General features: G+C 44.2%; 2 protein-coding genes across 2 annotated transcripts; both read right to left on the bottom strand.

Annotated features, from left to right (window-relative positions):
• Positions 1-7,814: 7,814 nt before the first annotated feature.
• BJ212DRAFT_1591404 (uncharacterized protein) lies at positions 7,815-8,876 on the bottom strand (the record flags this gene model as incomplete). The annotated part of the gene is made up of 5 exons (XM_041342516.1): positions 7,815-7,980; positions 8,256-8,326; positions 8,442-8,512; positions 8,633-8,749; positions 8,839-8,876. 5 exons carry the CDS (start codon positions 8,874-8,876, stop codon positions 7,972-7,974), a joined length of 306 nt encoding a protein of 101 aa, XP_041186072.1. The 3' UTR covers positions 7,815-7,971.
• Positions 8,877-9,246: 370 nt separating this feature from the next.
• On the bottom strand, positions 9,247-10,020 carry BJ212DRAFT_1487668 (uncharacterized protein; the record flags this gene model as incomplete). Its single annotated transcript, XM_041341306.1, has 2 exons — positions 9,247-9,576; positions 9,817-10,020. The coding sequence occupies 2 exons, from the start codon at positions 10,018-10,020 to the stop codon at positions 9,247-9,249; spliced, it is 534 nt and encodes a 177-aa protein (XP_041186071.1).
• Positions 10,021-12,268: the final 2,248 nt, after the last annotated feature.

The following is a 12,268-nucleotide window of genomic DNA, read 5'->3' as shown; positions in this document are numbered from 1 at the left end:
TCACTCCCCTCACATCCGCTCAGCTCGCCCCTCTCTACATTGCTTTGGATGATTTTATGCCGCGTTACGTGAAGTTCAGGCGCATCGCCGCTCACAATATTTTCTCCCGCCGTACACCGTCCCTCTTCCATATACTTCTCTTGTATCGTTTATTGCTTTTGTAGATGGCTGTATCTGCTTAACCGCCTATTCTATGGTGAAGAATGCATGCCGTTTGGGTGGTGCTTGCGCAGAGCAAACACTCAATACTCAATTCCAGACAATGCTCGAGTGAATAGTATCGTTATGTTCACATCCAACCATATGATATGCAATATGCAATAAAATAGATGAAATGTATATAGGTGTGGATAGTGTAAAGGGAGCGAGGTAAAATGCGCAGAAACCAGGAGGCAAGAACGACGATTATATGGCGAATCGAGAGGCTCGGACTAGGAATGGGAACGGGACTTTGTATCGAGTCAAAAGACTAAAGAACGATATTCGACGGGGGGAGGTATTAATGCGCTGATTGAGACGAAGAATCAAAGGAGAACGTGTATGAGGCATGTAACGAAGAGTAATTGCGTGTGTAAAAGAAAAGGATGAGTACGTACGATAGTGATGTCGATAGTGATATCTTGAGATTATGTGAGGTGCCGAGAATGACAAGAACTTAGAAGGAACGAGAGGTCGAAGTGAGCAGTGGGAGACTGCTGTGGGTCACGGCGGCAGTGCCAGGTTAGCAGTAACACAAGAAAGGTGATGGCCGGGTGTGTAACACCAGGGTTTGAGTGTACGTTACGCGGTGAAAAGGGGGCTGTCGTCGTACGTGGTAGATGACGAGAAGTCCTTGTGGTATCTACATTGTAGCCTGTAATGTGAACTTCAAATCAGAACGTTATGTAAACAATGTGGTCAAATGAGTCACGCGCTTCTAAGTTCTCATTGGAAGAAGGCGAAGTTCTGCCACACAGGTTCTGTAGTAAAATCCTGCAGGCCATTCAAAGGTCGTTGCCAGACTTCCATTGCAGCTACCAAGTACTTACTAACCGACACTCATTTCCTGTATGGGTAGATTTTATAGGACTCGAACGTATCTCCACGCAATGAGTCCCGGGCCTGGTCACATTTCAAGCTAACGTAGTCACTTCGACTTGCCTCCGATGCTGACGCCCGAATAACGTTCTGATGTATGAATACCGACCGCCATATAAAAAGGCCCAGCTAGGAAGGATGGCTCAGGAAGATGGTTCCCTCCAGATCGCTTTCATGTATTCTTGCCCTGCCGGCGCTTGCCTTCCTCTCGCTGTCAGCGAGCGCTTTGCCTCATGCTCGGGTAGCGTCAAGCACAGCTACTCTCAAGCTCGCTGTTAGAATAAACTCGTACGGGATCAAGAACGTCGCGGCTGCAGATCGAGCTCGAATCCAAACCTTACAAGCTCGCGGCAGCTCTTCCGTCAATGCAACCAATGCCGTGACGATATACACTGCTGACATTGGTGTGGGGAGTCCAGCAACGTACTGTAAGCTGCTCGTGCTCCTGCGATTTCTTTGTCTGACGCATTATGAATTTCATACAGACACACTCCTGGTAGACACCGGAAGCTCAAACACCTGGATCGGGGCCAATAAGCCTTACAAGCGGACTTCCACGAGCCATGATACAGGCGGTATATTCGTGAGTATCTGTTTCTACGTGGCACACATGTTGTCAAACCGTTTCCAGTATGTTGCATACGGGTCTGGTCAGGCTTATGTTCTTGGAGAGGAATATACAGACACCGTAACGTTCAACTCTGATCTGGTCATCGACAACCAATCTATTGGCGTCGCAACTGCATTTTCATATCTAACCTCAGGGCTAGATGGTCCGGACGGGATTCTTGGCCTTGGACCGGTTAATTTGACGCAGGGCACCGTCAGTAATGCATATGAAGTTCCAACTGTGACGGACAACCTCTATGCGCAGCGAAAAATTAGTTCAGAAGTACTCGGAGTGTTCTTCGCACCTGCTTCCTCTAACGATAGCAGCGGCGAGCTCACGTTTGGTGGTTATAACGCCTCCAAAATTACTGGAGACGTCAATTATGTGCCAATCACATCAACATCTCCAGCGAATACATATTGGGGCATCGATCAATCCATCAGCTATGGGGACACGGTGATTTTGGATGAGACAGCTGGTATCGTCGATACTGGAACCACCTTCATTCTCATTGCCTCTGGTAGGTGTCCTGTAAGACATCAAAGCCCCTCTAACCCACTGTTCAGACGCCTTCGACAAATACCAGTCTGCTACGGGAGCAACGTTGGATGAGAGCACTGAATTGTTAACGATCACATCTGAGCAGTACGACCAGCTCTCATCCTTGTATTTCACTATTGGTGGCGTTACCTATGAGCTTACCCCAAATGCACAAATCTGGCCTCGATCGCTGAACAGCGCCATTGGTGGTGCCACCGGCAGTATATACCTGGTCATCAGTTCCACTGGGAGCTCCTCTGGTTCTGGTTTGGATTTCACAAATGGCTACTGTTTCCTGTGCGCTGAGCTACTTTTTTTGCCGGAAAAATAAATTGCTGAATTGTTCTTTCACAGCGAGCGGTTTTATTCGGTGTATGATACGACGAACTCCCGAGTCGGGTTCGCCACCACTGAGTACACCAATGCTACGACCAACTAACTACAGTCCTTCAAGAAGATCATATACCCGGGTCCTCATTAACATACCCACAAGAACATTCGGACCTTACTTAAGAATTCGTTACGTACATATTTCATCACATTCATTTAACCCTGTTGATATCACGTATGAGTCGTACTTGTGAACAATACACCATTTCAATTTAAATGCTCCTTCTGCGCTTCTGCTAAACACGCTTGTCAAGACCCCTCTTCCAGAAGATGCAAACCACTATCCGTGTTGGAAAACCCAGTCGAACCAGGGACCTCGATTCTTCCTTGATCTTCCACAGCACCCGCTACGAATGAAGTAACCCGCCCCGATGCTTGTCCCCCTTCCTCAAAGCGAAAATTGCGCTCAGCCCGTTAACAGTGGAAGACATTGGTCAACGACCCAATCTATCTACCAATTCCGTAGCGAAGGATGACACTCCCCATGCTACTCGTTTGTCCCATGCTCTTATCTAGGTGTTGCAGATGCGTGCATGGAAAAGATGCTGGAGCTTGTCGCCGACATGCCTCTGTCATCTGGAAATATATCTGCACACTGATGTGTAGCCTCCAGGTGGTGTTTATGATCCTCCGGGGTGCGGCAAGACCCTTCTAGCAGATACAATAGCCGGGGTGAGTGCGCCCATTGGTCCGTTTGTAAGTTGACTGATTGTGTGCAGGAGCTTGGTGTTCCCGTTATCACTGGTATACCTGCTCCATTTATAGTGTCTGGCTTGTCTGGAGAGTCCGAAAACACACTACAAGATACATTTGACGAAGCTAAGGTACATATTGTATTCCGCATGGTGTTTTTTAATTTCAGTCATTATCCCCAGCGTGTTGTTCCGCGTCTACTTTTCACCAACTAGATCGACACTATCACTCCAAAACGAGTGAGTGCCCAGAATGAGATGCATAGTCGTGCAGTTCCTGACGTGCATGGATGGTATTTTTACATCATTTTTTCTACCACATGTTCTAACCTGACCCGTACTTGGGAGAAGATTGAAGATAAGCCTGTGGTCGTCACTAGGGCCACAAACCGACCAGACTCGTTAGATGCTGTTTTCCGAAGCGCAGGCCGACTCGACCACGAGATAAGCATGGATGCCCTGGATGAGGAGGCCCGAAAAAGTAAGCCCGTCGGTGTCATCATCCATTTCAAGCTTTGGCAGAATTCTACGAGTACTATATGCACAAGTCCAGCTAGACGGCGATTTCAACTCCGCTGCCTTTGCCAAAGCCACGCCTGGCTACGTAGGCGCAGATCTATCTGCGTTAACAGGCGCAGCTGGCGTCGGAGCCTCATCGCTGTCAAACATATCTTCAAACAACTCACAAACGACACGCTCGTCCTTCTGGAAGCACCAGAACACATCGGCCAAGATACTCCCGTGGCAGTGGATCCGTCACGAACGCCCCCAGCCGATACCGCGCCAAGTATAGTACTAATCCCTTTTCTCTCTCTAGCGTCCCGGCTCTCTACTTCTCCCATTTTGCATTTCCTCAGTACACATGCCTCTCCCCTCCCTGCATTACTTCGGACGATTTTTATGCAGCGCTACGTGAAGTCCAGCCTTCCTCCAAGCGAGAGGGCATACATCGCCACCCACAATAGTTCCTCCCGCTGTGCACCATCCGTCTTCCATATGCTTTTGCGTGTCGTCTATAGCTTTTGTAAATTGATATACACAAAATACATGCATCTGCTTCAATAACGCCCATTCCTTGAAAAATGCATGTGTCGTTTGAGTGGTACTTGCGAACCGAGCAAGCACTCAACACTCATTTCCAGTCAATGCTCATGTTAACAATATTATAATCACATCTGATCATATGACATGCAATATGTAATAAAATAGATCAAATGCACACAGGTACGAGTAGTGTGAAGGGAATGAGATCAAGAGTGCAGAACCAGGATACCAACTGGGGAAAGAACGAGATATCACAGGTAGGTCGTGGCAGCAGTGCAAGGTTACTGGCAGTACGAGAAAGGTCATGGTTGGGCATGCAACACCAGATTCATGGAAGGGTGAGGAAGGGTCTGTGTTGACATATCAGGCATGGCATTACCCTTGGAACATGGGGCTGTGGAAGTGCAGTAGATTGACAGAGCAAGTGATCACTCAAGGGTGACAGGAAGGTGCAGAAGGTCGAAGTAGGAACACAGGAGACTGTGGTAAGTCATGGGGGCAGCACCAGGTTAGCATGAGCATGAGGTTGGACATGTGGGGTAATGGGCAACAGCAGGATATTAATGGAAGGGGGCTGTGTTGGTGTGTGGCAGGAGGTGGTAGGAGGTTGCCATAGGGCATAGATGGTTGCATTGATGGCGGCACCACACCATAACTGCATGATGTTGCTGGGGGAGGCAGGAGTGATGCCATCCTATTGATTTTTGTTTCATCTGACCAGGTAGCCCTATTCCAGTCCTCAACAGTCCAATATTGAGGCTTTAAAGCAAAGGCCAATCTCCTTCTTATATAGGCTGAAGACAGGAAAGGCTTTTCTGCCTGTTTACAGCTTTAAGATTGGCTGTCTTTAGAGTATCCCTGACTATTTGAGTGGAGAGAGCAGTGTAGATGATGTCATTAATGAATCTGGTGGCTTGAGTAGCATTAGCAGCCTGCCTAGTTGGAATATTATGAACAAGAGATTTTTTGTTATATGATGTAAGCTTGAAAGGACAATCTAATTTGATATTTTTCTTATCTGGAATGACTTTTTTATGATCCTAATGATAGTAACCCTGCTCAGACCAGTTTTAGTAGCAATCTGCTGTTGGATAATGGACAAACGTCGGACATTACTGTAGTTTACATATGTTTGGTTCACTTACAACTTTACCTATTGCTTAGCACTCAGTAGACCTCAGTGACTTACCACATCACTGAGGTGAGATATTCATTCATTCATAGCATTACTTATACTGACTGTACTGCAGTGTTATACTTGCTGCATCTGCCTGGTATACAGATTAAAAAAGCTGATGATAATAACAATAGGGGCTATTTCAGCTGTGGGAGAGAGTTGCAGCAGAGTGGGGCAAGATTGTTGATGAGGAATGCCTCAAATTGATAGATATTATGCATAGAAGAGTGGCAGAAGTAATTAGAGCAACAGGAGGAAACACCAAGTACCAGAATTATAGAGATTGTGTTGGTCAAACTGAAAGTCAAAAAAGTGTCTCAATGAGTCACCAAATTAAATTAACCGTATCTTCACTTGATGGCATAATTGTCTCATGCTAGAGGGATCAAACATGAAGCTTAGAAGCAGAGCTTTCCCACACCTCCCTATGGCTTAGTCATATTCTCACACCCTAGCTCATTGTACAGCAATTACACAAAAAGTCACAAACATTGAGATACTTTTTTAAGCCACTGTACTGTCATATCACTACAGATCCTCCAATGTTCAGTAAGGCATAAGTCAGCTCTCAGGATGATTAACTCTGAAACCATCCCTATCAAAGCTCTTCAGTGCCATGGCTAGTCTGCATGATGCCTCTGAGTCCAAAATGACTCATGAAAAAATACCATGTGTTCCTGTGAAGTTTCATGCAATTGTTCCTTCCTGTACTCTCTCAGTTACTCAGCTGCTCATCTTCAACTTCCCTACAAATCTCAAAACCAATTTTTCATCTACCAATATAATCTTTTCTCAACAGTCCCCTATGGTCCAGCTCCCTGTAGATTTCATTTCATGATCAGTTCCTACATTTTCAATGGCCACTGCACTTCTGCAATGTTCCTGTTGATGCTGTACTAATCCACATGACATCAGGAGGGTCAGTCCCTCATGGCTACAGTACTGATGATTCTGGCAATCTGCTAGCTTGCAATGAGGCAGAAAGATATGACCAAGAGCTTGCAGCTTCTGCCACTGAAAGTGATGAGGAGATTTTTGGTTGTGGAAAGTGCAGATGCATGGAAAATACACAGTACAAATTTTTTTGGAAACATTGACTGTAATCTACACTTTTTTTCATGTTTTACCATATGTCACAATTTACCTTTGACAAGTTCAATTTCATGTGACTGTCACATGAAATAGCTTCAATTCATTGGATGTGTGATGATGTGATGAAGCTTATAGTACTGTATAGATACACACTTAGGTTTGTCACAGCATCACATGCCTGGTGAATTGAACCTAATTTGTGTGACGGTCACACCAATTTTGAGACCATCAAACCTAAATTGTGACATGTAGTAAAAATGTAAAAAAAATAGCTAGTGCAGCCAAAAGTCCTTGTACTGAGTGTTTGCAACACATCTGCACTTACCACAGCCCTCAGCCTCAACCTCCTCAGACCCATTCACTATGGATTGAAGCTCTATGCCATCCACCACTTGCTCATAGCTCTCTGACTCATTGTATATAGAGAAGATATTGTGTTGCCAGGCAGAAATAAAATTAGAGACAATATTTGTAGAGCGAGCACTTCCAGGTTGAGCGTGAGGATCAGCATGTAGCACTGCACATGTATATGAAGGATATTGTCTGCCTAATGTTGGTTGCTTACCAAACAAACCTAATCACAGCATGTCACACATCACACACCCCCTGTGAACCTTCAAACCTAATGCTCATTTGGTCACACCTAAATAGGGCTGAACCTAAGTGTGTGTCTATATAGTATACCAGATGTGTTGCAGAGGTCAAGCTGTCACATGACTCATTGTATGTGTTACATTCTTTTATTTTGAATTTGAATCATACCAACAGCTCCTCCTCAGGTGCTCTCCTGGACAATGGTGAGAATGTGATACCAGCACAAGCTCAGGCTTCAAAATCAATATCAACAATCATCCCCTGAGAAAACTGACGAACCTTTGTTGAAGAATCAGTCCACAACCTTGTAGTAGAGCACCTCCATCACAAATATAAGCTTGAGATGTGAAGTCTAGGCAACCATGAACTGCACTATGAAGATCCTCAAAAGTGGGTATTGGACTGGTACCAAAAGCTTAAGGCATGTATCAAGGCAGTTGTCAAGGACATCATAGCTGTTGAGAGTAAAATTGGTGAGCATATATGTGCCCATTGTCCTGCATGATTTGGGAATCATGCATGGACATGACTACTAGGTAGCCCCCTAAAAGACAAAGTCTGTTAGCTTAGGCATCAGGCTAGTCAACCCATACCTTGGTTTCAAACCTTGGTCAAATAGTTCAGTTTCCCCTCTGTGATTCATGAATTTATTATATCTTGAAGAAAAGTCATTTGTGAGATGGGAATCACATAATGATCTAGTTGATATTGTGAAGCAATAAGAAGGTTAAGGTATTGCCTTGCCTTTGGCTTATTCACTTTGGCTAGAGAAAATCATAGAGAAAAGTTCAAAGCCTAACAAAAACCTATCTAAAAAGCCTGTGTTTTGTGTCTTGTTATTGTATTATTATTTCTGAGTTGTTTTCTCTAGTATTTCCTTGATTTATTTTTCTATTGGGATGCTCTGACCCATCAGATACTTCACAAAATTGTACCTACAGGGTATGATGTCATATGGCTCCACAGATACTCCTGCAAGTATTCTGTTGAAAGTTATGATGTCATTTGTTCTGGAATGTTCTGCTCCACAATGACTCACCTCTGATGTCATTACTCCACCTATGGAATATTCTGGAATGTTCTGCTCCACTTCTGATGTCATTTCTCTGCCTTTTTACTTACATAATATTCCCACACAAAATGTATATAAGGAGAGCCCATTCTCCCCCCCAAAAAATAGAACCTCCCACTTGCAATCATTTGAATCTCAGTTTGAGCTACTCACTGTGAAGATTGTTGCTTACAAAGAAAGCCCCTTTGAAGTACCAAGTGCAGGGAAAAGACATTCCCTTGAGACTACATAAGTTTCTTACAATAGAAACTTAGTTTATTTGAGACCAGCTTCTCACCTAGTTTTCTGATATTGACCAACACAAGCTTTGGTCAATCTGATCATTTGTGAGACCAGTTTCTCACCACTTTGTGCCTATTTGACCAACCAGTCTTTGGTCAATGTATTTGTATTTGAGACTGTAGTCTCTACAGAGAATTGTCTTAATGAGGAACCACATTCCAGTGTCTAGACAGTTTATCCTAGACAAGTTTATAAGTTGGGATAAAACACAAAAGCTCCAGCTAAGTTAATTGCATAGATTGGTTTAGCAAGCCTCCCAAGAACTCACACATTATCTACCATGAAAGAAGAAAAGGCATAGACCATGTTAATTGAGGACTGGCAAGAAGTCTTATCCTAGTGTAATTGTGGTGTCATTACATTTTACATGCATTTATATAAGACCCTCAGTTATTAAGACACCATTAGGTACCTGTATTGAACTCAAATACAAGCTAGTGTCTTGTGCTCTTGTCAAACCTGAGAAACTCTAATCAAAATCCTCAAGATCATGCTTGGTCTTAGATGGGATGAAAACCATAGACCTGCATGGATGTAGTACAGAGTTGACTTGCCTCCTATGATGCACATATATTGAATATCAATACTCTTTTGTCATGATACTTATCCCCTTCTGCACTTGTATTACTCCATCCCCTCCTCTGTTCTCTAGCGCAACATGCAAGCAATGTGATAATCAGGGACTGATAACTCCTTTACTATTGACCAACTTCCCAAGCATATTGCTGGCTACTGTCCTGAACTCTTTCACAGTAACGACGACGCCCTCTCCTTGCTCTGAGTCATGCCTCTCCAGTGCTCTGAGAATACCACCCACAACACTAACAAGCTGCTTGAGATCATCTTCCAAAGCAAACCACATATACCTCTTCATGCCTTCCACAAGGATGGGAAGGAACTCGAAACAGTGTATGTCATCAATGACAAATTCAGCATGGCACCATGCCATTATCATCATGTCCCACCACTGCTGCTCTGTGATAGTATCGAACGGTGTAACAAACAACTGTTCAGGTGGGATTCAGAGGAGAATGCCAGATAGGTAAAAGGCATGCCTTGAATATGATCTGCAGCACTCTCTGACCATGCTGATGCACTGATCTATATGGTGATCCCTAGACAAATGAGGGTGCCAATTGGAATTACGTGCAAGGGCAAAGATCAATTCGAGATAGCACAAGTTGCAATCATCATGGAAGGAGTGGTGAGGATTATCAGCGAGTGTTGTGTCTGGTTGTGGACAAACTGTAGTCAGGATAGTGGGGGATAACTTGGTCAAAACCATGTCCTGCAGATTTATATCAATGGCATCAATCAAGACAATTTCTTCTCGGACAATGCGAGCAGCATAACACAAATGGATGGGCATGTCACTGCCCATGTAGGCAATGAGGCTCTCCATGAATTGATGCTGTTTAGCAGGGCTGCAGTGCACTTCCATGAGACCCATGAGCAAAAGGATGTCAAATGTCACTTCTTGGTCATTGGAATAGATGTAGTTGAGACACTCCACCAGTCAGTTGAAATCTTCTGGTGAATGGGAATTGCCTGAAAACCAAAAATATATATTCCACATGTGGGCAGGGTCCCAGGACACTTGGGCAGCAGTGAGTGTGAACTGTAGTGCATTTCGCAGAGCTGCAAATGAAACCAAAGGATCATTTTGTTCAGATGACCTCACTTGTGAATAAATCTTCCTACACACATCCAGGTTTTGCATGGTGTTGGATGAACAATAATAGTGACTTCAAGCAAGCTTGAGCATGCAACAGATAATGTCCAGGAGGTTCCATGCTCGGCATGTGACTCCTGTGCTGTCTTTATCGAGATCGCCTCCATCCCATGCCCAGAGAACACTTTGAAACTGTGCTAAAAGGGACTGTGTGACTTTAGGCAGAGCAGCACTACACGATCTCTTTGTTAAACATAGCAGAAGAAGCAGCAAATGAGTCAAGAGCACCTTTTATCAATCTGAATTATGTTCTTCTTGTCAAACTGAACCCCAACCATGATGCAAGCAAGAAGAGTGCAATTGGCTATGATTTGATTTGATGGAGAGGAAGGAAAGGATAGGTGTTTTGATATCACCTGTATGGCAAATGCTTCTATACCTTGATTTACTCACCCAGTGACAAAGTGGTAAGGAAGATAATGTGATAGCCACTCTGTGACATGGTCAGGATAATCATCTAATGAATACCACATAAGTCCATGGTTGTCATCTTCTGGAAGACAAAGATTCATAGTTGTGGTAAGCACCATGTAATTGGTGTCACCAATGTCCCTCCAGGTCATCTCATTAAACATGTTGAAGTCTGTTCTCCTGCAGCCATGAAGTTCACCATGGTCTGGATATGCATGAATAATGTGGCCACAATATAGATGACTCATAGCCATTATACAAGCTGAGGCCTTCCCATCCAATGATGGTACAATTTGCCCATCAAAGCTGATGCAACTTATGAAAATATCAGACAACTCATGCAGCATGTCTGAGATGTCAAGATCCAGGGGCCATCTGACCAATGGAACAAAGCTGGCCACTGTAATGAATACTTCAGGATCCATGGATGTCTCCAGCAGCCACTTGATGCTAGGTGCTTTGAGATTGCTGGTGAGTATGTCTGGGAGTTGGAGGGAAAGGGTACATTTATTCATTGCCAAAACATCCAGAGCCTGGTTGAGTGGTTGTGCCTCTGAGTCTACATCATTTGTTAAAGAGTGTGGAACCAAAGAATGCAGGCCATTGTGAAGCATAGCAGATAACAGCTTAAGAGAGCATCATGTGAATTTGCCAGTAGCATGCACAGTGCCTGGGAAGTGACATGAGCACTGAGTGTCCTGTGTAAGAGTAGATAAGAACATTACCTCTCAATGCTTCAGACAATTGGGTCCATCTTGGTCTGAGGATATCAAGCATTCATTGCAGCACAGCTGACAAGAAATGGTCAAAACCTGTGCACACATGATAAACTATAGCTCACTGTGTGCTGATGTCTTGAGCTGCTGGAAATGCCTGAAGGCTGGTTTGAAGATCAGAAGTAAAACTCCTGCAATACTCATTCAGACTGGAAACGACCACCAGAATTCATGAAATGATCTTACTGTGCATGCCCAACATGTGCAACACTGTCAACATTGGTGTCTGGAATGGGCAGGTGGGAGATATCAAACATGCCATCACTGTCAGCAAATAGAACAGAAATCCAAAGACCATTGTGGCAATGATCACCCAAGCAATGCTGCACTGCTCATACCACATATTGGCACTGAGGGTGATCCCAAAAAGAAGAAGGGAGATCTGAAGCAAGACTGGAAAGGACTGCATGATGGCATCAAAATACCATGTGACAAGGCCATCAAACTTCTCTTGCCTGTGCTTTCCTTGTTCCTCCTATGAGCCACGACCATATCTATTCGACTTATTGTTACAGCACCCCACTCTTTTTCCCATCATCACTACGGATGCCTTATGGTTGTACTCTTGACGCTTCCTTTTTGCTGTGCTGTTTCCTCATGGTCTTCCTTATCTCTGACTCATACCTTTGTTTTCCCATGAACCTTCCTTTCTTAGTACTCATTACCCTTTGCCCAGCATGGTCTGTGTATGATTCTGTTACATATATAAACTGTTAAGAACCATGCTCAAGGGAGAGAGAGACTGACTCAGAGGGGTTTGGCCTCAGCTTGTATGCTAT

This window comes from Suillus subaureus, assembly GCF_016647635.1.
Source record: "Suillus subaureus strain MN1 chromosome Unknown BJ212scaffold_94, whole genome shotgun sequence".
NCBI classification, from domain to species: Eukaryota; Fungi; Basidiomycota; class Agaricomycetes; order Boletales; family Suillaceae; genus Suillus; species Suillus subaureus.
Note: the sequence above shows the minus strand (reverse complement) of the source record. Positions and strands in the feature narration are given on the sequence as shown.